Raw genomic sequence first — 27,344 nt, forward strand, 5'->3', positions numbered from 1 at the left:
TCACTGCATGATGCCTGATCTGAAATAATGCAACAACATCAATTTACAATACGGCATTTATTCCAAATGTCCTAGCACAGGCTGGGTGAGGGCCTGGAAGTGGCTGGTGCTGTAGGAGACTCACAATGACATTCTGTGACCAAGGAGTTTTGGGAAGCAGTCAGGTATGTAATAGAAAAATGTGGTGGGCTGCAGAGACAGCTGAGACTGGTCCTATTTGAAAGTATGAACCAATATTCCAGGATAAACATTGCTAAGTGAGGGCACTTGTTGATAATTTTGATGTTTACTGAGAAGCCTTGGGTGCCAGTATGTACACACAGTTCCTTCTCTAATGAGACTACTAACTGAAGTATGCTTTTGGCCCAAAAGAGCTGGAATCTGTGCCCTGGAACTGGCAAATCTCTGTGTTTGTGAATGCGTTCAGGAGCCATTCCATACTGCTGAGAGAAGCCAGGGCTTCGTTGTTCACTAATGGGAACAGAGTGCAGCTGGGGAGGCAGCCTGAGGACAGGGACTGGTGATTTTGTGTTATCTGTGTTCTTGTTGGCAGTGAGAGGCTGTTTTTTGCTCCCATGTTGTTTACATTTTAGTCTGTGCTAGGATCATATCTTTTCTAAGTGGAAGAGATACTGCAAACCTGGGATGTGTGTTCTTCTATGTCTACGTACAAATAAATAAATTAACCAGTACCATTGAGTGGAAGATCTCAAGAGAAATGGAGTGTTTCTGTAGCATGCTAGGCCTACATCAAACAGAAAAAGAAATTCAGATTTTTTTTCCTAGGAAAAGCTGCACTCTACCTCAGGGTAGTGATGACAGTTGATGCAAGGATCACTTGCAAGAGAGGAGTTTGTGTAAGGTTATATCATTCAGAGAATCTTCATTTTATTTGGGCTTCAAGTTGATGTATTTATCACAGAGAAAACATTTTTGTTGCTAAAAAGTATGAAGAAAGCTCCAGAGGGACCAGTAAGAGTATTGTCAAAATTTCTTAAGTTGAAATTCTCCTATTAGATGCCACACAGCACTTGGAGAACCTGTGTGAAGAGAGAGCCTATCCTGTCAGTCACCCTCACTTGTAAAGGTAGATGTCTCATGAAGGTGGTTCTCAAACTTACCTGGAAAGCAAACATATTTTTCTAAAAAGTGCCAAATTTTCATGGACTTCAAAAGGAAGGTTAGAATCTTCTAAGGAAGTATTTTAGGAAGGTGCTCAGATGACAGTGGGGGTCTACATGAGTTGAAGAAACTTTGTTGCATGAGTCTCTGAGAAACTAGGCAGACAAAATTGCTGCCTGTAATTCAAGTCCATCTGGAAAAAGAATGGGCAGCCAGGGCCATATGGCAGCTTCAGGATTTGTAATTGCCATGCAAATAGCAATACAATGAAGGCTACAATCTTGTATGCTTCTTCAGGGGAAGGTCCTGACAACATTCAGGAGTCTGGCAAAGGGTGAGTGGATGGCAGGGTATGGGTTTTTGTGTGACTTTGTGTTTACTATTTTCTGTGTTTAAAGAAAAACATGCACATCTCCTCTAAGCTGAACTGCCCACCTGCCTTGACACTTGTTGCTCTTTTTGTTTGTAGCATACTAGTGAAATAAAGCTGGGGTAATTAGGCATTAGAGTTGTATTCAGGCTTACTAAGGAGATATTAAAACTTTAAGAAGGGAAGCAAGAAATCATTATAGACACTTATTTTACACATCTCATAACTGTTAACAGTAACGGTCCTCAGTCTTGAATAATGGGCTCACATTCACATTTCCTTGAGCAAACAGGCCATAGAGGTGTTTTTTTAGTGGATTACATAAATTAAGTTAGTTTGCTAACTAAACCAAACTTCCTGCTTACTCATTACTGCTTTTCAAGATTTAGCCACATGGGATATTGATAACAGCAATCCTTTAAACACAAAAACCTTACAGGTCTTGTCTTGATAAATGAGGATCATTTCCTTACATCACAATCACAAGAACTTTTTTTTTTCCATTGAGCACAAGACTAGTCCTAAAATTCTTCTGCATGCCTTCTTCAAGCAAGTAAGAAGTTCCTTAAATTTAAACAGGGTCTTCATTCTCTTATTCACAATAGCTGCCACGTGGCTGGTGCTAGGATGGGGCATCCTAATGGGACTTTTTAGCTGGTGCACTTTGACGTCCCGTCCACTGTAAGGAAGGTCCCAGCCTAACTCTCTGGCTTCTCAGGCTCAATCTCTTCATTGTCTTGAAGATGTCAGTAAGGGGAATAAATATTAAGAATTTGTCCTAACAAGCTCTGCTTACAAGGGAACAGCTTCCTTCAACTCATGGACCAGACTGGCCATGCAGGAAAGTGGATCTTGGAGCCCAAATTAATGAGTAATTGAAAGAATGTTCTGCAAAAATGGAAACCATTTTATAATCTGTGAATATAGTGCATGGCAAATCTACAGAGTTCTGTAAGTAGAAGGCATCCAAAGTATGCAGTTGACACCACCAGAATCCCTGCAGAATGAGGCATTTCCTCCAGGAGGAGGAAGATGGCAGTCAAAGTATGCTCTCACATATGAACTTTTGTTGAAGAAGGCACAGCTCGTTACCCAGACTTCCAATGTAGGAAATAATGATGTTCTTTGGATGCAACGGTGTGAGGACAGGTAGAAGATGAGAAAGAAGTTTGGCACTGTTGGTTCCCTAGGGACATGTGTCTGGAGCACTCCGAGAATCAAGACAGGCAAAGAGAACTCAAAGGAAATATTACCGGTTGCAGGTTTTAGAGCAATGAGAGATCTACACAATACCATGAAATTGGGTACATTAATCATGTTCCCCTGGGCTGCCTTCAGTAAACTGCTCAAGCAAGGCACAGACTTTACAACAACCCATTAGATTAGGCTCCAAGCTAAAGACCTTGTGGCTCCTGTGATTTGCACTTTTCACATTGACGTTGGCTAGATATACAACAACTGAAATGGTATAAGTGCTTGTCCTCTATTCCAAAATATACAGGTCCCTTTGGCAACAGCCCTAGTCTGCATTCAACAGTACAGGTATTAATGGGCCAGAAAGTACTTAATTGTACAAACCAGACTCAGCACATGTAGCTCAGTTATATACACTTTTCAAAGACATCGATTTCTTCTCAACCTACAGGGACCCCACTATATGGGGACATAACCAGTTGACTGAAGATTTGTATGAAAATAGAGTCTATGATGCAAACACAGAAAGAACAGAGCTTGCTAACTATTATCACATTAACTGTGAGCTCCTTTGACAAAGATCTGGGAGATGGGAATTTTAGAACCCCTTCCTAACATCTCCAGAGGCATCTCTGTACATGTGTACAAAGTAAATACCCTCAGAGCGAAGGGCAAAGATGATGAAAATTTTACCATCTCTGTGAGATGAACACTTAGTGCATTGTAAAGCTGGACCTTTATGGAGAGTTGTGGAAGATTAATATTGTTATTGGTAACATCATTGTAGTAATGCAGCAATGAATGTGGAGAGTTTAGTTTATTTTTACAATCCTAAGCAAGAGGATTGTGACTTTCAGCAACCAGGCTAGTCATTAATGTAATTTCTTTGACATGGGGCAGTAATGGGAAAGTGTGAGGTTTCCTCCCCAGCTGGGGAATAGATGTTCAGAGGAACACTCATTGATCAGCAGGAACTGAAGACAGCCACTTCTGAACAAATTTATTTAATCCAGCTACTACCTGAACAATGCCTGGCAAACAGAATCTTATCTGCTGTTCTTTAACAAATATTGTAAGGCTTAAAGATTTCATCAACAAAGCAAAAGTTTAGTGCAGAGTTCTACCTTACAGTTTATATCTGATTCAGATCGTAACAAAAGGAAAGTGAACTTACTGGTCTCAGCCGGATACACATGAGTGCTGAACAAACAGAAGGTAATAACAATAGAGAAAGGGGAAGAATGGTCCTCTGTTGCTATTTTTATTGTCCTTGTTATGAATTTTTATTGAAAGGTAAGTTACAGAGTTAAATTTTAGCAGTGATGAATGCATTGTTTCTTCTGTTGCTCCCTGAGCTTTATTCATTAACTGATGCAGAGAGCTGGTGTTTCCGCACCATTATTTACCTGTAGTTTCTGACAGTGTCCCTCACATACCTCACTGAGTATAGAAATAAGAGTCGTATTTGGACAGCACTAATGCAAACTTGGCTCCTAATAAGGGACAGTACAATACATATTAAATACATGTTAGAAAGGCATGCTGTAGTCTTCCAGAGCTATTTCTTTTAGATGGCTTTTATTGGTTTTGAAGCTATTGAGAGAAGTGAGGAAGACAAATTATTTCTTATTTCTTATAAGTGAAAAATGAGAGTTAATTTGTCCAAAAGCTTCTAAAACCAAAGCCTTCATAAATGCAGATATGTGACAACTGTATAAAAGATATTACAAAGTCTTTGCACCAAATAGTTTCCTACAGATGCCAGTAAGAATATTTTTGTTTAAAAATAAAACCTGTTTGTATTACAAGCATCTCTGGAGAAGGAAGTACATGTGTTTTTGCCTCTGATGGTTCTCCAGTTACCATTTCTTCTTCTCTTTTCTGAATTTTATTGAAAATGCACTCCTTTCACTGAGGTTTCCATGGTTATTGAGCTCCTGAAGATTTCGTATTTGGCCAGGCAGCCACTCTTTCACTGTGAGTCTCTGAATGCAGGTGTTGCTGCTTCTTGTTTTGTAGGAATTTGATCTGACAAGCCCTCATCACCAAAATGGACTTTACTTCCCATCTTGGTTTGTGTATTTTTTTCTCTAAATTCAAATGTTTTTCTGTGCTCACCTTTCTGTAAGCATATAATAGCACAGGACTTGATTGACATTATCTGTCTTGGGGGTGAGCATTGCATGTAAAAGGTGTAAGGGTTCAACACATCTACCTGTAGATCACTTTTTCTAACTATATGTCCCAAATGTCTGCACTTTGTCATTCAGCATTTCCCCTTCTGTCTGGATCACTGTAAAGCCTTTGCTTCCCCCATGAGAACAGGCAGAGTGTGAGCCATGAAGTTCAACTTCTGTGTTGTCCTGAGAAAACAGAACAGACTCTTCATTTTTTAGCTGTATGCTTCCAGCTGACATTGTCTCCTATGGGAGCAACAGTTTCTGGCTACTGCAGGCCAGCTAGCATGGCTTACATAGAGAATGTGTTCTTCTACAGCTAGGGACTAATGTCTGTGGGTATAAAAATTCCTCAGAACATTTAAATGGTCCTTTCTCCTCAGCATCAAGTACCCAGGTTCTGAAATAAGGATGCTACACAGACAGTTTATGGAGCTTGGAGGATTACCTTGTTAAAATTCTGCCATCACACCCAAAAGAAAGAGTTATCATTATTCCCTTTTGTCACTGGAACACTTCCTCTCACTGGGTATTGCTACATCATCTCTGCCAGAGAGAACATACCCTTGGCAATTAGAAACAAAGAGATTTATCTCTTTGTTTGTGGGGGGGGGGGGGGGGGGGGTTAAGCTCTGCAGTGTCTGCTACTGTCTCCAGTGTTCATTTAGCTGTTTTGAAGACTATGTTCTGGTGGCAGATCCCCTACTCCAATTAATGCACTAGTTATGCTGGAGAGGTGGTACATTTTTGAAGAGGGAAACAGAGATATCACCAACAAGTGCATCTCACATTGTACTACTTTGCCAAAAGATATTGCATCCCTTTGTGGTTTAAAAGATGGAAAAAGAAGTTTCAGTCTTTTACATGAGAAAATGCAAATGACACATTTCAATGTGCTGCTTTTCTTGATTGCTACTCAGTTCAACCCCATCAGAGCCACAAGAATTTTGTGAGAACATCTTCCTGAAATCCCAATGCACACTGCCAGTAGGAAATAAAGAAAAAGGATTAACCTCTTTCTTCACATTGGTGTAGTAAAGCCAATGCTTACGTTCTCTCAGCAGTTTCTTTTACCTTTGTTTCCAGTGAATTTTTACAGATTCTTCCAGGATATGTACTCTGACATCAAAGGAAACCTGTCTTGACAAAAGAGCAACAGAGAACACTCATGGCTTTTTATATAAACCATAAAAAAGCTGTAATTAAATAGCTATAAAAAGAGTAACTGGTTTTACACTGTGTGTTCCCTGCGTTTTGTGCTAGATGTTCTTAGACTAAACTTTTGGGGGTTTTCCCCATTTGAGCCTTGGAGGGCTACTGTAATAAAAAGGTGAATGAGAGCAGCATTGCATTGTGCCTCCAGATGAGACAAGCAATGGAAACAAACTGCATCCAAAAAGCTAAATCTGGGGCTTAAGCCAGTCTCTGTAAACCGAGTAATAGCTATATGGGCAAATAGACATGTCTTATAACATTTCCTGAATGTCAACAAACTGTGGCTCTTGTAGAGCTCTTGTATTTTTTTCTTTTTCTTTTTCATTCTTTTTTTCTTTCTTTCTTTTCTTTTCTTTCTTTCTTTCTTCCTTTTTTTCTTCCTTTCTTTCTTCCTTCCTTCCTTCCTTTCTTCCTTCCTCACAGATGCAGAAGACCTCAAAGAGTTTCAAATTCTTGCATTATCACTTCAAAAACACACCTCTAGAAACCCTTAGAATTCCACTCTAGTTATTTTAATCACTAGGGTGGTGTCTAGGGGAAGACATGGCTGCACATCGTAAAGCAAATCTTAGGACTTGTTCTGCACTGGGGGATGCTGCTGTCTTGGAAAGAAAGAGACTGCTGTTGACAGCAAATGTTCAAGGGCTTTCCTCTATATGAAGCATCTTATTCTGAACTATTTTTTTTATGCTACCATTTAGGCAGGTATTTGCAACAAGGAAGCCTCTTTTAAAAGGCTTCTTTAAAGGCTTCTAGAGGAAATAGAGTCCAGAATAAAAGGAATTGGTTTAGTATATGAAAACACAGAAGCAACATGTGTGTGTGTTTTTAAGGCTGCAGTGTCTCCAGGATAATAGCAGGAAAAGATAATTTTACATCTCCATGCAGAAGCATGCCTAGTTTCACATTTTGTGCTCTGAACAATATGGAAAAGTTCTGACTGCTGACTCTTGCTAACTCTTGCTTGCATTACTATAGACAAGAATTAACTACTTACACCCACAGTTTTACAGTTTTGGTCATTTCAAGGACACAACTTGCAGTTGCTTGGACATCTCTGTTGGATCTTTGACATATAAGTCTTCTTTAAAGAGACTAAAAAGTTTTAATAGTGCCTTGTGAGGCAGTGCATCACTATTTCTGAAGCTGTTCTCTAGACAGAATTCCCTTTGAAGTCAATAGGAGTTCTCTGTGAATAAGAGCTTTAGGATTTGGGCCTCAGGACACAAATGCTGTGATCAATCTTTTAAGCATAGTGAGTAACATTTTCTTGGCTTTCAGAACTACACTAAGCCAAACAGTTGCCCCAGGGATTCAAAATAGGTTAAACAGGAGAATCTGCTTTGTTTCAACCTACATCTTTCTTTAGCTTTTAAACCAGCATAGTCCCCATGCCTAGTAATGACCTGCCAAAAACACCCCGCAACAATAAGAGCAGATGTTTCAATAGTTAGTTTTATAGTCAAACCTATCATGGCATGAGATACTATGAAATAGAGTTGTGTGCAATGAAAAACATACTTAATGTGGACTGACCTGAATATACAGTCTGGAACAAAAGACTTGAAGGCTGAGAATTTTATTAATTATGTTACATTAATTATGTTATCAGACCATCATAGTACAAAACACTGTGCAAACATCAGAATTAGTGATACAAAAAGTCGGCAATACAAGTAGGCAAGACTGATACTCCTTGTCACCTATTCTTTATAATTCCTCTGACTTTACACATGGAAAGGTCAGGTAGCAAGAAACTGTGACCTTCCAATATCTCTCACAAAGTCCAAAATTAAACCTGTCTGCCAGCCTCCTGTCATTTTCAAGACTACTCTCCCCCTTTCACACAATTATAACAGTGTATTACTGGACCTAAAACATCCTAACTTCCTGTGCCATCCCAGCCTTGGCTGAACACCAGCATACCCAGCCACTTTCCTCCATGAAACTGAAGGCCCAGGCTCTTCCTGCTGCCTGTGATGAAGGCTTTTCCCATGCTGATTTCAGTGGTAACAAGTCTGGAACTGGTGATAAATCCCACCGTGATACAGGCAACTGTCAGAGAGTACAGCAGTGCATGAGTGGTGGGGGGCAGAGCAAAACTCTCTTGTATTTTCAATCCTCATAAGATATCACACAACTGTATAAACGAAATGGCACACAAGAGAATCAAGAGAAAAGACCAGCTGAAACAAGAGAAAAAGGTAATAAATAAAATAAGAAATAAGAATAAAAATTTCTTATTTCCTGAACAGAGCTAAGAGCCTGAACATTTGACAGGCTCTTACCTGTGTATTATCATGGGTGGAGGTGCACAGATGAACAGCCCAGTTCTTTCCCTGGAGTCCCAGCTCTGATCTGGCCCATTAGCATTTTGGTGGAGGAAGTCCTGCAACTTCTGTTTCTACACACAGCCAGTGGAGAGTCTCAAGCAGCTGTAAATACCACGTTGGTATGCATTGCAGTGGGAAAACACAGAAGTCTTCAGGTGTGAATATATATGGGACTATCACTAACAGACAGAAGAGTGTTTTGGAGAAGCAATTTCAAAGCTGATGGAGGAAAGACAAAAAGCAATGTATCACCTGGAGTATGAGCAACTGTACTCCCAAGCAGAAGCTCAGCAGCTAGAAGAATTCCTCCACAGTATCAGTAAGACTGAAGTCTCCACTATACTCCAGGTATGCCCTGACACAGCTGAACCTAGTTAAAATTTTAAACAAGTAAAGTCTTGTCCAGCCTACAACTCACAGCAGTGATGTAAACAGCCTGCTGATTCAGTTGTATGTGTAGATGGTTTCCAGTGTTTGTTTCTTTGATTTCTTCTTCTTTTAATTTTGTTTTCTTTTTTTACATCTGGATAATGAGTTCCCTTCTATCTCCCTCCTTTAGTTAGGTCAAAAAACCCTCTGACTTGGCCAGTTTCTTCAATGCCTTGGCTCTATGTCCCTGTGTGAAATCCAGGTGCTACACCAAGTTCCTCCCTGGAGATTTCTCCTTTTGTTCCAGTCCCTTACCATGGTTCCTGATCTTGAGGGAAGAGGCAAAACAGCCAGCAGGGAGAGGCATGTAATAAGAGATAGCTCAAGACCACTCAGCAGTTCAATTTGTTCACCTCAAAGAAGAGGACAAAGCAACATATTTTCCCTTCAAATTTAGAAACAAATTGGGGGTTTAGTTTCACAAAAATGGCTCCCTAAGCCTCCTCTCCCTTTCCCTAGGGTATGGGTCCCTGCTCATCCCCGGGGAGCACAGAGAAGCAGGGCACTCAGTCCCTCATGCAGCCTACCACCAGCATGGGGAAATGGGTGGCCATGGGCTGGCAAGTCATGAAAGGCACAGGCAAGGGAACAGCCTTGTGTGGCCACTGCTCAACCTCCTCTGGGGCGTCCCATGGGGCAGCTGTTTCATGAGCTTGTCAGATCACTCTATTTGACCCTAGCTGGCAGAGTGCACTCAGGTTTTAGGACCCTATAGAGTCTGAGATTGGTTCTTGACAATTCTTTCACCCCAAGTTTGGAAACTCTCTGGGCAATAAAATTTGCTTACTTATGCCCAAATAGAAGACTGGAACTTGCTTTTGTCTGTCCTGTTTGCATCTATGTTTCTTGGGGATGGGTATAAGAAGATGGAACTGGAAGAGCTGCTGTACAATAAATTCAGACACAATCGCAATCCCACTTTCTAATTGTCAGAATACCCTCTTTCCTTGCATTTGAGGACTGCAAATTAATATATATATATATATTAAAAAAGAATGCATGTTAATATCCTATCTGCACTATGAATGGTAACAAAGTTGTATGTGGACATCCTGACTGACACAGAACGGCTGAGGTGGCCTCTGGGGAAACACCACTAGAAACAAATTCTGCTCTCTCTGGAGCACTGGGAGCTATGAAATTATATCCTGAAATAAGCACCTTCCTGCTGATATCCAAAATTACACTGACAAGGACTCCAAGTCTGCATATAAATGAAACATTTACTCACACCACCTGCATCAGAAATCCAGTATAACACACTTCCACATCAATTGGAAGATTCATCTAGAGAAAATAATTTCAGCTTTTAAAGAGAGACTGAAGAAGGCTAATAAAAATGTATTTTCTTGATAGGCTTTTGTTGTTCTTGCTTTAATCTTTAAAACCTTGTATCTTCTCCCAGTGTAATACTAATGATAGCCTTTGTTTTTCCTTCTTACTGGCAAGGAAGTTGGAACACACATTAAATGCGTTAACCAGAGTGCACTGCTGAGTCTTAGGAGCAGTACAACAGTGTTTCCCAGATGCAGCTTAGAACTGTGCAAATGTTGTCTACCTGCATTAATTCTTCATTGTCTTGCTGTTTAAGCAAGTATCAGTGAAAGACAACTTGGGTTAGAGAAGTAAAAAGTGAATCAAAAAATGGTCTCTTTCAGACTGCTTCCATCACCCCATTTAGATCATGCTAGTCTCTTCTTTGTGAAGCACAGCAGGTCACTTTTAGCTGTGCATGAAAACAGTTTGTCTAAGCTTCCAGCCCAAAGGAAACAAATGGGTAGGACAAAAGACCTGTTATGAGGAGGGGTCCTAGGCTCTGTTCTCAGCACTGGCACTAGAAAGGCATGACAAGGAGTAAGGCATTCAGTGCCTCTCTGTGTCAGTCTTCCCCGGATTTCATCAGCTGATGAAGGCTGTGAATGACACGGAGCTGGAATATGCAGATGGAATAAAGGAGACGTGGAACATAGTACAGGAGGAAAACAAATTTGATAGAGAGTAGTAAAACAGAAATGGGGTGGAGTACAAGATGCTACTCTTGAGAAACAAAACACAGAATCTCCTACAAGCTGAGACCTCATCAGCTGCTGGTCACGTGTTAGAAGATAATGTACAGCAAGAACTCAAGGGGAAAGAACGTGAACTCAAATTAAAGAACAGCAGTACAGTAAAAGAAAATTATCAAACTAGAAATAAGAAGAGCTGTAAGGTCTGTGGTGGTCTGCTAGCAAGAAAAGCCATCCATTCTATGCTAATATCTTTCAAAAAATGGTGCTTCATCAGTTTACAAAAACCAAATTCTCATCCTGTGATCCTAAGTTTTGAAGAGTTGAAATTACTGACTTTCAAACTGGTTACAAAAGGGGGAATGGTTCTTTGCCTATAGTAACCAAAATGTTCTCAAGGATTAGGTTGACTGTGGAAATGGTTGGAGTGTTCTCTGCACATTTAAAATGAAAGCAAAATACTGTGTCAGTTGATAAGTAATATAAACAGGAACTAATTGGTCCAGTTCAACTGCCTATGGTAAACAAAACACAAATACTTGAAAAATGCTAGAAATCATAAAAAGTTTATTTGATCTATTACATTATTTTAAATGGTGCAACCTACCTGGTTCCTTTTTAGTTAAACACAAACAAGGACTGACTACAATTAAATATAAAAGCTTCATCTTTCTAATATTAGTCACCTTAAGACACTCACTTACCTGCCTATTACATGTTTTCACAGGTCTCATTTTCTCTTAGTTTTTCAAGAGCAGTCATAAAGTTATTTCTTTACTTCATTAACATAATTTTTCCTGATATTTTCCAACAAAATTCCATTATTTCTTTTCCAGACCTTACACAGTATTTCTGTCAAGAGCTCTTCTTCCAGGTGTGGATATATTTTTATATGTATATATATATATATATATATATATATATACACACACAGAACCCAAGGAAACGTAACTTCACAGACTTCATTTTAATTATAAGCACCAAGTCACAAGCTGAGCTTTGTTATACTTTAAAATACATATTTCAACTCTCTGGCAGGTCACGGTGCTGTTACCAAAAGGAATCTCAGACATTAAAAGGGAAGGTCTTAGTTTCATCTATTACCAGCTTTGTACGGTAATCTCTGTAATGAAGAGTATTTGTTTCAGGATCTAGAGCAACAGCGAGCATGTCCTCCATTTCCTCCTGAGTAAAGGGCTCACCTGAAAGACAGCACAGAATAACATTTTATCTTGGTAAGTATCCTTTCAAGGACTGGCAAATTCCACTGCCTTTCCCTTGTAAGGATCTCCTTTTGATTCTCACACAGAGAGGAAAAGGAACAAAACGAAGTATCTTACTCCTTCCCTTTTGCCAGTGTGATGTCCTGCACATCAAGAAAGCCAGTCTAAAAGAAAGGAGACAGAGGATCTGGATCTATCTGATCTTCTAGTTCACAGACACCAAAACAGCCTGTTCCTCTCTGCCATGGATTTTGAAACAACCACTTTTGTCAGTTTTTGTCCTGGGTACATTAGAATTATTATCTCTCATTTGGTTCTCCTTGCACTTGTATTCACATCATGAAAGACTTCCGGTTTTTCTCTTCAAGGCTGTTGATGTCCTACTTCATCCCTCAGAGAACCAGGTTACCATCTGAGGCTAGATCTTGCACAAAAGCTGCACACCCTTTTGAACATGAGGCAGGTGGGCATGAGTCAGCCATGCAAGAAAAGCAGGCTCTTCAAGAGATATTGAGGATTACAGAATGTACAACTTAAATCTCGTCTTTGAATCTCTTTGTTTGCATGCGGCTCTAGAATTAAGATCAAGATAATGTAAAAATGAATGAGCACTGAAACCACTGAAACATCTGGAAATCTAAGCTGCAATTTTACAGGACAGCAAAAGAGTCACATACTTAGTGAGCACAGAGGTGTGCACAGAATCACAAAATACCCAGACATAATTGAATTATAAATAAGGATAAGAATAAAAATCTCTGTTTTATAATGTCTGCAAGCAGGCAGATAAATGCTCTTTCCCTGCATCACTGACAAGTGAAATGTCCTAGTCTGCAGCCACTCATGACAGCAACAGCATTGTTTGAAGACAATGTATCTACTCCTGCAGGTTTTCGCCTGCAGGGTGAGGACCTCAAGGTGCCATATACATATGTAATGCTTTTTACTTAAATACTGATATTACGGAAGTCACGTTACCTTCTTCAGTCAAATGTTTTACCAGGTCCTCCTGGGTAATATATCCACATTTATTCACATCCAAAGCCTTGAAAGAAAAAGAATAAAACTTGTGGCTTTAAGCTTATTGTATCAAAAAGCAGCAACTTCTTACCAGCAATTAGGTACTTGAATATTTTGTTACAGACCTCAAATGCATGTAGAATAACATCTTCTGGAATAGGTCGGAATCTGAAACCACGGAATCAGAAAAGTTAAGTTACTGTTTGCCAGTGTTCTGAAAAAACTAAACACAAGTACTAAGGGAAAGGAAGGCTTATATTCCATGAGAATTTACTAAGTTTTGTCTATCAAACATTTAATTGCAGCCTGACCTTTTGGAACTGTCCATATATTTAACTCTTACATCTTTTGTTGTACTACTGTTTAATTTCCCTTGTGCTGAGGAGCCAGATTAATGTCTTCTGCATGTCTGGGCTGGCTTGCTGGGTTAGTAGGAATCAGCAACAGATGAATCATTCCACAAAGCCAATGCACTGAACAGAAATGGACAAACCAAGAAAACAAAGTTTTGTCCAGGTAGGCTGGTAACTATGCAACAGATCACCTAGTGGGACTTGGGCAGCCTAATGAGCTGATGATGAGCAAAGGAGGCTGGTAGCTATAAAAGGTCTGTCACTAACAATTTCAGAGAAAGGGGAGAACTGGGCACGTTTGTGCGTGCATATTCATGCTTGATTTTGGAGCAGGAAAGAAAGTTCAGGGCAGCAATGGAGACTTTCCATATCACATCAGGCTTTCACCAAACCCCCAGAATACTAAAGAAAAGGAGCTGAATCCAGGGAGGTTCTAACTGCTTGACTGCTTTGTCCGGACCTGCCTCAGTCTTTTACTATCTAAAAATCAAATGTGCTAAGAAGAAGCCTTGGATTTTATGATCCAAATCTCATGTACCCTTGCTTAAGTGAACTATGGACACAATGCCCCAGAAGATGAAGTGGGTCTTGACAAGCTTGCACTAGCCTGGGGAAAGCATGCAGGAGGTATCTCTGTGTCTGTGTGTGTGTGTGTGTGTGTGTGTGTGTGTGTGAGTGTGTGAGCTTGCTTGAAGTGGGTGTGAAGGAGGAGAAGAGCCCAGAGCAGCAAGGCATCATTTTGTGAAAGGGTGAACATCAGTGTGGAGCCACAGCTACTTCATATGTGGAACACCCTCCTACCAAAGGCCCTCTGTGTGCAAAATAACTTGGATTGGACAAGACTGAGTTTCTCAAAAGCCTTGACTACCATCTTTAAAATGAAAGATAAACTCCTTGTAAGTAATCTTGCTTTAGTGCAAAATGTCAAAATAGCACAAGTCCCTGTGTATGTGCAAAGACTTCTATGCACCTTTGTGACCACTTTTAGATCAGCAGTCTTTTAGAGTGCTAATTGTTCAGCTGTACCTGGCAGTCATTTTGAGACACAAATATGACGCTTGTTTGCACAACTTCTTTAGAACACACTGTAACACTCTGTGCTTCTCAGTAACTGTAACTCATATGTTCAGAGAAAGCAATAGTTATGACCTTAATTTGCATACAAAATATTTCAGAGATACACAAAGCATATTGAATAGCAATTCTGATTCCAATTAAAAATACAAAAGTTACATATTATCACAATTATCATTATAAGCAGGTATTATTTATATCATCAGTACAACATAATTTAATGTAGATGAACTAATTTTGAAAAAAATCTATATAGCTAATGTAAAATGAGTTTAAATGACAAAGAAGATCTATACTCCTTCCAGTTACATAAAACTTTTGTTTTTCAGAATCAACCCTGTCAATCTGGAAGAAACTACAGACACATAAAATTCACTTTCCATTACCTTCTTTCAAGTAGAACTTTTGTCATCACTGGAAGAAATTTTTTCAGATGAACAAATCCACCCGGTTCTTCTACTTCTATCTAAAAAAAAAAACTTAAGTGTGACAGGGTATATGACTCATTAGCAAACTAACCCAAAAACCAGAAAACTGGGGTGATCCCTGCATTAAAATTACAGCATTAGACTTTGAATATTTATATCAGGTCTTTAATATCATATGGCACCGTAACATCTGAGTGAAAGGCTTGTGATCAAATAGAAAGAGATTCAAGGAAGAGCTAATATCCCAGGGAAATACAGGTCTGCTATCAGACACTTGTAGCAACTCAATATTGCCCTCTTGTGCTTCAAAACCATCCATGCAAAGGAACCGGACACAGAGGAACTGATCTTATCTGACACAATAACTCAGAAAAGGTTTAAACATTCACGCTGAAGTCATACTAGTAAAGTCTATCAGGATCTGGAGCATTCCCAAGCAGTGTAACATGAACACTCATTACAGCAAACCATGAGCATGTTCCCTTGGCATGATTTTGAACTGCGCCACCCAACGTTTTCCCCAGCAGATGCTGGCTTGGACTTTTCCCCAGCAGGATGCTTGGTGCAGCCACTCTGCATAAAGCATTTACCAGGGTGAACATGAGCTGCTCTGTGCCTGCTGGCTTCAACACTCAAGGATGTTTCTGGGCATATTTAATTGGCTAGCTTGGATATAGCTCCAGTCAAGTGCACCTTAACGATGGAATTTGTTGCTTTCATGTTTCATGGTTAAAGAGAGTTGTCAGGGGAAGGACCAGAGAGGCAGGCAGACTGAGTCAGGGCAGATGAAAACAGACATACGGCAGCCTATAAAATGCTACCCAAAAAAGCAAACAAATTAGTCCCAAAACACTGGGGACTTCTAGCAGCATTCTCACTGCATTCCTATCCTTCCACAGGAGAAGATAAGCAGCATGGTAAAAACTGCTCTCTGTCATTGGGGTGCATCCCTTCCCTGAAAATTTCAAGTTTTGCTCCCAAAAGGAGTCCTGTTAATTGAGCTAGCCTGTTCCTGTCTGTATTGAAACTGGATGCAGCCTCACATGGCTGCAGTAACACCTTTCTAGGCCCCCTGAGACACAGCCGAGATTGAAAGAAAACTCAAACACGCACTGATTTCAAGTGTCCTAACAGCCAGGAAAAACTTAGTAAGGAATCTTCCTCCTGGGAGCTGGGTCAGAGCTGGGGCAGTTCCCGATACAACCAGTTGCTTAAATGGAAAGCTACAGCTGCTGCTGCATGCTCTTTTCCAGTGTTCTGGAAGGGGGTTGGGAGCTAAGAGAAGACAGCCATCACATCTTGCTGATTCAGAGTGGAAAATGGCTTGAAAAAACACATTTTCCCTTCTATTTGGTGAGCCTAGCAGAAAGGATCTTCTGCAAGGAAATGAAGATGTTGTGTGCTTCATTCTAAACTAAATGGTACCTTTTACCATTACAGAATCACTTGTTTTGCTGCTTGCTTGATTAAAAAGATGTAACAAAATAACTGGCAAAACTTTGTTCTGGGAGGTGATCAACAACCTCAGCTTCCTCTGATGTGGAACAAACAGTTTCCATTTCAGAGTCTCTACAGATCCAGTAGCACCTTGAGCAGTTAAAATTAATCTTATTTCTAACACTTCTTACTCTTTCTCATGCTCACTCCTGTTCTACACCTCATTTCTCATTGATGTTTTTTCTTTTACTGTATCTCCTCCTCTTTTCACAGTAACAGTATTTGCTTGTTCAGACTCTGTGAGTTTCACTCTATTTCTTTCCTTTGAGTACATCCACAGCTCCCATAACAACTATATTGTAGCACCTATTATCTTTTGTATCTCTGTTCTCTCAGCCATAATATTGGGGTACTTGAAACACAAAGAAACAAAAACATCTTCCAGAGTTACCAGGCAGAGCACTGTACCGAACTCCAGGCATTGTAGTAACCCTTAGGTAAGTTTTCACCATCTCTAGATTTAGCATTTAATCTTATCTTTGTAATTAGGCCTAGAGATATGATATTAAGTACAGAATTGGGTATAAGGCAATAAAAGAAATATTATATGATAATGTATAGAGATTACATAATTATATGAATGCTGGTTTTGCAGATATTAATAACGTGATGGAAGCATGTGCTAGTTTAGCAATAAGGCTAATATGAAGATGAGATGACAGAGACACAAGTAGTGAGAAACAGAAATTAATCACAGCTCACAATGGGCAACAATACTGGGGAAATAGCTTGGTTACAAACTAGCTAACAGACACTATTTTTACCTTATCTAGATTAAGATGAAATGGTATTACCACAGCCAATTACAGTGTCATCTTACATAAATTAAGATATGTGATTATCATAATATATGAAGGGTTCCACAATAAGACAGTGTTCTTCTGGTACTAAACCCATGCCAAAGTTTCATTTACAGGCACCATGAAACATTATTTGTTATTTATTTTCCAGTGCAGTGTTCTTTAAGGTTAACCATCACTCTGAATGTATTCTTTCTTCTTGCAGTATTTGTACTTTAATATTCTTATAATCAGCATTTTCATACATGTTACACTCTTATATCTCAAGAATCTTACACCTCATGGCTACATTGCATTGTACTTTTTATGTATTACTTATCTCACATTTTCAGTAATATTGAAAATTGGGAAAAAAATAAAAGTCCAATCTCTTGCAGAGGATGAGACAGGCCTTAAATTCTCCTGGTTCCCCTGGACTTGAACAGGATTGTCAAAGCATCCCCTTTTCACAAATCTGTATCTTCAGTGAGGAGTTGCACTATTCATTTGCTGTAAAGAAAAGTCACTGTGGGACACTAAAAACATCATCTATATTAAGCACCATAATTTCTCTTCCCATTTTGTCTTGTTTGTCAGTGGGAGCTAAGACAATCTGGTTCTGAGAGTACAGAACCAGAGCAAACAGATTGCATCTCCTCTAGTGGTTCTTTGCACTTCCTAATCTGAAGCAGCTGCATCATTTTCACAAGACTTAGTGCAAGACTTCTCACACTAAATTCAGATCTACAAGAGGCCAGAAAAACCTACTGAGGAGAGTCTACTACTGCAACTATCCAAATTTTTGTTGGAGCAAGAAGAAAACAGTATGAGATATCAATTCCCAGTATCCTAACCTAAAAAGGAATAGGAGAAAAATCCTTACTCCACCTCTCAGCTCCAGCACTGTCCACTCCTTAAAGCAGTATGCCCATTTGCAAAAAGAATGTGAAGTCTTTTTCCCACTTCTTTGTCCTGTTTATTAATTACACCATGCCAAGGCACCAGCACACCACTTTTCTATTACAAGCATGGTGTAAGGAGACAAAAATTAGTGTAGGAAAAGACTGTGGAGAAATGTAATTAATTTCTTTACCTTACCACTGTATATCACTGGGAGAATGAACCACTAGGTTTTATGATGTTTCATGTCCTGAAGCCTGATTTACAAGCTTAAGCAATCAAGTAAGAAAAGATTCTCACCTATAACTCAGAAATCTCAAAACTGAGAAAGACCCCATGAAGGACAGAATGTTGAAAGGTTGCTATAAGACAGCAATTACAGGACCTAGTTCAAAAAATGTCAGGCTTTCCCTCTGGGTATTTTTGGAATCTGATGTTTAATTTTAACACCTACTCAAGAACTAATTTTTGCTACCTAACCCTGCAATGTGTTTCCATGGCATGTCCAATAGAGTGAGATGGTTAGAGTTTAGATATCTGACTGAGGTTTAGGACATTCTTTTTCATCAGTCAGTTTTTCCTCCATTTTCTAAAAATGTCCCTCCACCCTGGCACAGTGTCACAGTCCCCTTTTGGGCAAAAAAAGAGTTAAAGACTCCTCATTTTAACCCATCAGCATTGTTACATCATCAGCCAAAGATTTGCTTCAGGGCAACCCACAAGACTGTCTGTCTGCTGGAAACACTTCCATGACACTTCCAACATCTTGGAAAAGAGTTTAGGTTTCCCATTCAGCAAGGCAGAGGGGCCAAACTTCTGCAAGCTGCATACTGAAAAAAATAAAACAGATCTAAACATTTACCTTAGCAAGCAGTTCCTGTACTTCTGCTTCATTTGGGAAGCAACCCAGTGACCTGACAATGCAACCAATCTCTCTGGAAAGAGGAGAGGAGAGGAGAGGAGAGGAGAGGAGAGGAGAGGAGAGGAGAGGAGAGGAGAGGAGAGGAGAGGAGAGGAGAGGAGAGGAGAGGAGAGGAGAGGAGAGGAGAGGAGAGGAGAGGAGAGGAGAGGAGAGGAGAGGAGAGGAGAGGAGAGGAGAGGAGAGGAGAGGAGAGGAGAGGAGAGGAGAGGAGAGGAGAGGAGAGGAGAGGAGAGGAGAGGAGAGGAGAGGAGAGGAGAGGAGAGGAGAGGAGAGGAGAGGAGAGGAGAGGAGAGGAGAGGAGAGGAGAGGAGAGGAGAGGAGAGGAGAGGAGAGGAGGAGAGGAGAGGAGAGGAGAAGGAGAAAGAAAGAAAGAAAGAAAGAAAGAAAGAAAGAAAGAAAGAAAGAAAGAAAGAAAGAAAGAAAGAAAGAAAGAAAGAAAGAAAGAAAGAAAGAAAGAAAGAAAGAAAGAAAGAAAGAAAGAAAAAGAAAGAAAGAAAGAAAGAAAGAAAGAAAGAAAGAAAGAAAGAAAGAAAGAAAAGAAAGAAAGAAAGAAAGAAAGAAAGAGAAAGAAAAGAAAGAAAGAAAGAAAGAAAGAAAGAAAGAAAGAAAGAAAGAAAGAAAGAAAAGAAGAAAGAAAGAAAGAAAGAAAGAAAGAAGAAAGAAAGAAAGAGAAAGAAAAGAAAGAAAAGAAAGAAAAGAAAGAAAGAAAGAAAGAAAGAAAGAAAGAAAGAGAAAGAAAGAAAGAAAAGAAAGAGAAAGAGAAAGAGAGAAAGAGAAAGAGAAAGAGAAAGAGAAAGAGAGGAAAGGAAAGGAAAGGAAAGGAAAGGAAAGGAAAGGAAAGGAAAGGAAAGGAAAGGAAAGGAAAGGAAAGGAAAGGAAAGGAAAGGAAAGGAAAGGAAAGGAAAGGAAAGGAAAGGAAAGGAAAGGAAAGGAAAGGAAAGGAAAGGAAAGGAAAGGAAAGGAAAGGAAAGGAAAGAGAAAACATCTTTATTAATACGTCTGCAATACAAGGCTGTTGAGAATACAGATACCAATTCAGAGCTTGCATATAGGGGTGTGCATATAAAGGCACACAAGAAAATCTATATGGAATTTTAAGATGATGTCTCAGTAAGCAATGTGTACTTTTTCAGACATAAAATATTCTGAAGCTCCTTGAAATGGTTCTTGCAATTTCCCTAAAAAATTCTTTACTATTGTGTTGCACTGTACTGTGTGCAAGTTATTTTTACATTGCTGTTCTCTAATTGTAATGCTTATTTTCAGTAAAGCCTATATATCTGTAGTTAACAAATCACTTGAAAATCTACTGAGATGCAAAGTAACAAATAAAACACTTCCATTAAATGCTATAAAGATACAAATTCTAATTGCCTTAAAGAACAATTACAAAAGGTGAGGAAGAAGGCAGCCCTGCTATATCCATGCTGTGCTCTCAGAGAGTCAAAGAGAGCAACAAAGAGGCTTAGCACCACTCTGTTTATGCTGTAAATATATTCATAGCTTGCATATACTGCTGAACCTGGTGCAGCTGTTCTGAGGCTCTAAATAAAATTCTGACCAAACTGGCAATGCCTCAAAGTAGTCAAAGATGAATAACGTCACAGACTAGAAACAAAATTACTGTAAGGCTGTAATAAAGCTTTAATGAGACTTATGGTATGATTAAAAAAAAAAGAAAAAAAACAGAAGCATTAATATAGCTTGTGACTTACAATTCAATTCAACAACACAGAAATTTAAGTACATTTGAATATCTATTCACAGTATCGGTGGCTCTCATGATCCAAACCTCTGTGGTTCCTTCATCTTGAACAGTGGTAAATTTTTCCATTTTGTGCAAAAATCAGATTGCCTAATAAAAACGGTATATACAAGGAGGAATGATTCTTGTAAAATCTTCTTACAACAGTAAGGCCCTGAATGCAGCACACCAAGCATATGCAAAATTATAAATATAAGTCTGTGACCTCCTCAGACTTGTCCCAAGGAGTTCTCATTCTGACTGAAAACATGTGAGAAGCAGTACAATTAACAACAGAGAGAAAAAGGCTGGCTGCACAAAACTAGTTACAGAGCAAAACCAAATCCCACACATCCATGTGTTATGAAATGAAGCCATCTACTCAAATGACCCCCTGTGGGTGTGAATGGCCAGTGGCCTCAGGGAGGTCACTCATTTAGACACAATCCTTGTCCATAATCCTGTTTCTAGTATGTGTAATATTGCATTTGTTGTTCTCACTCCTGCACTCCCTCATATTTTCCAGCTACTTGTAAGAATTCCCTGCCTCCACCAGAACAACATTCAACACAAATCCTGACTCCTTGTTGTCCCCACACTGTTTCTGCTCTTACAGACTGCCAGGGATGGGAATGCTGCCATCACTCTCCTGCCTCACTTCACTCACACCCAGCAGAACTGTGATGTGACTGAGGTAAGTCAGATCCTAGAAGAGTCTGCAAAATCTGGCACTGCTGGATGCTCTGTCTGGCAGTCTGCCTGCATGCCAGCACGAGGATTTTGCTTGAAGTGCTTGTGGTAAAAAAAGTCAGGACCCATTTGGTAATACCATGAAGTTTAAAGGACCTGATAGCAAACTATTTTGCTCCCAGCCCCTTCATCTCACTTAGTTTAGCAGCTGCAGTTTTGTGCTGTGTAGTTACTAGAATACAAAAATGATAGTTAAAATCAAGGTTATGATCATACAAGTTTTGTAACACAGACACAATGAAAATTTTGGGTCATGGTTTTCACCTTGTTATAACACGTTCAATGACAAGATTTGCAATATCGCTTAAGTCCTTGACTGAGGGACATGAAATATGCATGAAAAAATACCATCTTCCTAGTGCTTAATTTTTTACTAATTTGTACTAGGAGTCATGGAATACCGATGTTGGCTTGTCAAACAAGTATCATTTTCCATTCTTCACGGATATCTGATATTTCAGGCATTAACACTGATACAGCTACAATTGTGGTTAAGAATTGTGCTGTGCTGCCACCTTCTGATACAAGATAATCAGCCATTAATAATCTCATTTGTGATACAGCCCTGCAATATGAACCTAGGAATAATTAGACAATAAGTTTTTGCTCATTGTCTGTGTCCGTACTACACAAAAATTAATGTGAAATTGTGCATTTACTACATTAAACAGACTTTTAGATGGCCCCTGTCTGAATGAATACATTTTTAAAAGAGTCTACTTGTATCATTTCATTGCTGTAACATGCTCCCAAGCTGTATATCCATATATAATGGAGTGAGAAGTGGAGAAAATTCTACAGCTGTCTAGCCAAGACTGCAGATGTAAATGACAAACAAACAAGCAGTGAGTATGCCATGATGCAGTGAGGGCTGGGGGTGGTACTGCTGGGGGCTCTGCCCCGGGCTGGGCAGCCAGGGCCCATCCTACTGCCCAACCAGGAGCAGGGTACCAGGGGGCACCGGGACAGTCCCAGCCCCGGACATCAGGCTCCTTCCTGGGCACAGACCAAGAGATCACTCTCCCCTGCAGAGCCCTATGGACAAGGGAACAGCAACTATACTGAGTATGGAGACATATCCTGATATTCTCCCCATTGGGTATAGCTGAAAAAACATTATTTCTATGAAATATCTGCAATTTCTTAAATTTAGAGTCATTAGTAAACATGCATTGCTACAACCATCACATAAATATATCTTGCACCTCCTTTTCCTCTCTGTAATATAGAAAAGCTGTTCAGAACATTTAAATGTTTTTCAATTTGTCTTCATGCAGAATGTCTAATGACAATTTCACCAGTTCTCACACTCCATTGTAGTGTTTCTACTCAATAATTTGATTTATAATTAAAATTATATTATTTTGAAAATAGTAATTGTAAATATGAAAAACTACTCCAGTTAACTTTCATGACAACAGCTTATAACCTCAGAACTTGCTCCCTGAGACATAAGCATGTGGTTTATGCATTTTATAACATAAGTTATACATGTATGAATGTTTATGTTAAAATTAAGTTCAAGTATTCAAATATTCAAACTTTAAAAATACCAGAATTAAAAGCATCCAGGAATTTTTAGGCATCCATCCAAGGTCAACCCACTACAAACATACTTGTCCAAACAGGGCCAAAAGAACTGTTTCTATGACATTTTCTGGTAAAGCAGATGCCAGTTTAGGGAGCTGTTTATCTCTATTGAGATTCTGTAATATATTTGTGAATATATTTACAAACCTGACATCCACAGTTTTATTGGATTCACGGTCAAACACCTCAAAAGCTTCTGTAATCTTTTTCTCAATTTCAGCTACTAGGCCATCTGCAAAAAGAAACATAAAAAAAGAATGATTCACTGAGCTGTTACAACTAATATATTTCCAATTTGAGACTTATGACAGCAGAAACACCAAAACTGATAAAGAGCAGACAGGAAAGGTACTTTGAAAAAGCAGAAGTTATGAAAAACCTCCACTCTAAATGCAGGATCTGTCATTTATATTTGTAATATTGCCTTGCTATGGCTCTGCAGCTATATCAAGTCTGCTGGCAATGGTATGCCTCGGCTGTATGAACACACAGCTGCCTGGGTGGGGACCCTGCCCAGAGTGTGCCACAACTCACCCTGCACCACGAGCCTGAGCCCTTCCTGGCTGCCACTGTGCCAGTGGAAGGAGCAAAGCAAACATTGGCCCACGCTTGCCCTGAGATGGGGCTGAGTCACTTCATCCAGGTTCCTGCATCCAGGAAAGCTTAAGTGCTCTCATGTCCACTCAGTTAGTCATAATGTATGAAAAGCTGAGAACCAGGGATAAAGAGATAAGATGTATAAGATCTGTGCACAGTGAATATGGCTCATGGTAAATAATTCATAGTAGGAGTTTGGAAAGGAAGTATGGCTCATGGTAAATAATTCATAGTAGGAGTTTGGAAAGGAAGGACAATCTCAGAAGAGGAGAAGGAGTAATTTGCTGCATTTGCTTTTTGTATCTCAATCTCAAAGAATGGGGAAAGAAGAACCACAAGTTATCACAGATACATCTCACATAAGCCAGAAATTGCATTCTTGGGGCAAGCTAAGAATCAGGAAATAAATTCTGAAGAAAAAATATAAGGAGGCGAATGGGTCTATCTCAAAAGGAAATCTCCCTGGCAAGAAAGCCAGGGTAAAAGAAATAGCGAACTTGTAGCCCATTTTTTAGTTTGACTCCAAATGACAGAATATAGGAAGCAAAGTGACATGAAGTTGACTTCTTGGTCCCTGTGACTAAATACAGCCCCAAACTCTCTTTTGCAAACTCTGTTGTGCAACCCAGGAGGCAGCATTTCTTAAGCTAGCCCCAAAGCCTCCACACAGATTCCAGAGGGAAAATCTGAATGACAGCCAAATTAAGACTTGTTTTCTCATTTTCATACTTGTCTTTTCTATTTTCAATATAATAAGTAAAACAAAACTCTCATCTAGTAGATAATATATTTCCTTCTTTAGCTGATGTGGCATTAAGGGCTGTTGAGCAGCTCAGGCCAACATTAAACCACCAGATCTGTTTTCTACAGGCATAACAAATTTATACCTAGTTTTCTACAATCCCAATAGTTTGGGAACCCCTGGGGCTCTAGTGTGCAATCATTTTTTTCATTTGCTTTCTTGTGCTCATGACAGAAATGTCATTTTGCTGATAAAGGGTATCAGAACTGAATATAGCTGAATGATACACTGGCTTTGTCTCCCTCTCTTTATCTCGACCCATGAGCTTTTTTATTGTGGTTTTTCCCCCTGCACAGCTGAGGAGGGTAGAGAGTGGCTGCATGGGGTGCCTGGCAGCTGGCCAAGGCCAGCCCAATGCTGGCTACAAGCACTTCAATACAGCAATGGATTGACACAGATAAAAGGAACCTCTCCTGCAAGTAGAAGAAAGGTGCATCCCCTCATAAAGCTACAGCTGCCTGCTGCTATCCATCTGTATTTAGTACTGAAGTCCCCAGAGGATAGACAAAGAGAAGATAATTAGGAACATATCCTGTATTCCTCTCCCTAACTTTATGCCCCAATGGAAGCATGGGCAGGTATGTGTGTGATGGATTGGAGACTGGAGCTCCCTGAGGATGAGGAGTCCTGTGGAGTCCCCAGGCACAAGACAAACTGTATCCTTTTCACAGCCTGACAATAATGCCTACTTTTTCTCTGCCTATGCACCAGTAAAATCACATTTAATTATTAAAAAAAAAACATAGTTAAATCTAAGTGGACCTGATTCCTTGTAGAAAAGTCCCTAAAGACTCTCAAAGTACTGCATTTGGTGGGGTTTTGTTTTCTGGTTATTTCAATGAGTCTTGCATCGTGTCTCCCACGTAGACTCAGAGTTTAGTTCTTGACATCAGGCATTTCAATTGTACACTACAACTTGTAATAGAGAAACATTGAAGGAATATTTATAGCTGTATATTCTTGGCATGGTATATGAGACTTCTGTAGAAATAAAAATTAGCCAAGAGAAGGCAGAGAGAGATTTTACGTGCTGGTACTCTGTAAGCATCCAGCCTTTCCAAGCTCTTTTCCATGAAGATAGTATACTTTAATCTTACCTTCTGAAGATGTTTGATAAAGAAAAGTCCTGAAATGAGATGAACTTGATTTAACCTAGGTACCAGATAATCTATATCTCTTCCAAGAACTGAGAGGAAGTTATGACTAAGAGCCATATCCCTGGTAGAAAACTTAATATACTGTTGTGCTCTCAAAGACTCTCTGTAAGATGAGTAAACATGTAATAAGCTACTGGCTAAATTTGCTGTCTTTCCTCCAGAAATGAAAGCCAAAGATGTTCAACATAGCTCAGGTTGGCAAAGCTGTTTATCTGAAAAATTCTACAATTCACTCTAAACCTCTCTTTGTGAGGGAAAAGTACATGGACTCCAAGTCCAGGATAAGAAATGGGTTAAGTTTTAAAATTATTAATTCAAGAGGGGCATCAAAAGATCAGACACATAGTTAACTCAGCGGATGTGGTGCTTTAGTGTACTGAAATCATTCTGTACAAGGAGACTCTCCACCACGGGTAGATCAATGAAAGTTTCATGGACAATGTTCTAGCAGTTTTTCAGAACATGAATACCTACACTCTGACAGAAAAAGAGTTCACTCACTTATTCTATTAACTAGAAAAACAATATAAAGTGTCAAGGATAGAATTATCTCACTTCTTGTAATGGTTTAAATAAACAAACATTGAAATATAGCATGCCAAAAAGGATTCCAATAGCTACATCTATTTATTCACTCAAAGAAATCCTGTAAATATGATATATTATTTCCATTTTTATGCTGTTAAAATGCTTGAGATACTTGTCAATGTTGTCCAATCCTAATTTATTTTCCTACCACATATGCAATAAGAAGAAAAAATGTCTTAAAATGTATTTCTCAAATACATTAACTGAAAATGTATTCACTATCAGGTTTTCTTTCCTATACTATCCTTTGCTATTTTCCCTTTTTTTTAAAGTGTGAACTAGATAAAACTCTCAATACCACCAGTTAAGTAAGACTGACAGAGAGCTGGGACTCCCAAGTCAATTCTGATGGTTCTTGCAAAATGAATTGTTCCTTTTCAGTTTGTCCAGACTGTTCCCTAGCACTCTGAGGCCCATTTGAAGCCAGCCCGTAAGCAGAATACCTGCTTCAGTTGTAACATTTCTTCTTCAAAGACCACACTTTCAGCCTTTGTAGGGAACAGAAACCACTTAGCTAGATGTGGCTCTGCCAGACTCTTGAGTAATGAGAATTTTTAAAAGGGATTTCCAGTTGATACAATTTGCTAGATTCTACCATTCACTTAAGGTATTAGCTTGCTTTCTTTCCTTCCTAGGGGCCAGTTGCTCTGATGGTTCAGAAAGCAAACCCTTTCTTTCACTAAAGAGAAAATGAGTTATCATAAGAGATGGTCCAGCATTAAACAACCACTAAAATGCTGGGGAGAAGCATCTGTCTGTCGTTCAAAGGAAAAGATTTAGTCCCAATGCATCCTGATGAACTATTTACATTATGAAACATTTTTAAACTCTTTTTATGCTACTTAAAAGAGTCAAATTAAGGGTTGATTTGTAGAAGTACCGGTGGACTTGATTTTATTACTTCGTGTTACTGCACACACCTGAAACATTAGTCTTTACAAACCTTAATTTAGGTGTGTTTTAATAAATATTGTCAATTTTATATTTAAGCTCCTATATGCATGTAGATATCTTATTAATTATTAATTACTCCATCCTCTTTCCATGGCACCATGCTGTGGCTACAGGCAGATG

At 39.3% G+C, this 27,344-nt stretch overlaps 1 protein-coding gene across 4 annotated transcripts in view; it reads right to left on the reverse strand.

Annotated features, from left to right (window-relative positions):
• Positions 1 to 11,800: 11,800 nt before the first annotated feature.
• Positions 11,801 to 27,344, reverse strand: part of EFCAB2 (EF-hand calcium binding domain 2) — a 30,253-nt gene continuing 14,709 nt past the window's right edge. For 3 of the 4 annotated variants that reach the window (XM_068185386.1, XM_068185384.1, XM_068185385.1), the window contains exons 2-7: positions 23,274 to 23,358; positions 18,983 to 19,055; positions 14,903 to 14,982; positions 13,215 to 13,257; positions 13,048 to 13,114; positions 11,801 to 12,048 (exon numbers count right to left, since the gene is read on the reverse strand). In XM_068185386.1, coding sequence (XP_068041487.1) covers positions 11,912 to 12,048; positions 13,048 to 13,114; positions 13,215 to 13,257; positions 14,903 to 14,982; positions 18,983 to 19,055; positions 23,274 to 23,358 — 485 coding nt within the window. In that variant the 3' untranslated portion in view covers positions 11,801 to 11,911. The remainder of the gene's footprint in view (positions 12,049 to 13,047; positions 13,115 to 13,214; positions 13,258 to 14,902; positions 14,983 to 18,982; positions 19,056 to 23,273; positions 23,359 to 27,344) is intronic. The other variant, XM_068185388.1, reaches the window with a different exon arrangement.

This window comes from Anomalospiza imberbis, chromosome 3 (assembly GCF_031753505.1).
Source record: "Anomalospiza imberbis isolate Cuckoo-Finch-1a 21T00152 chromosome 3, ASM3175350v1, whole genome shotgun sequence".
NCBI lineage: Eukaryota > Metazoa > Chordata > Aves > Passeriformes > Viduidae > Anomalospiza > Anomalospiza imberbis.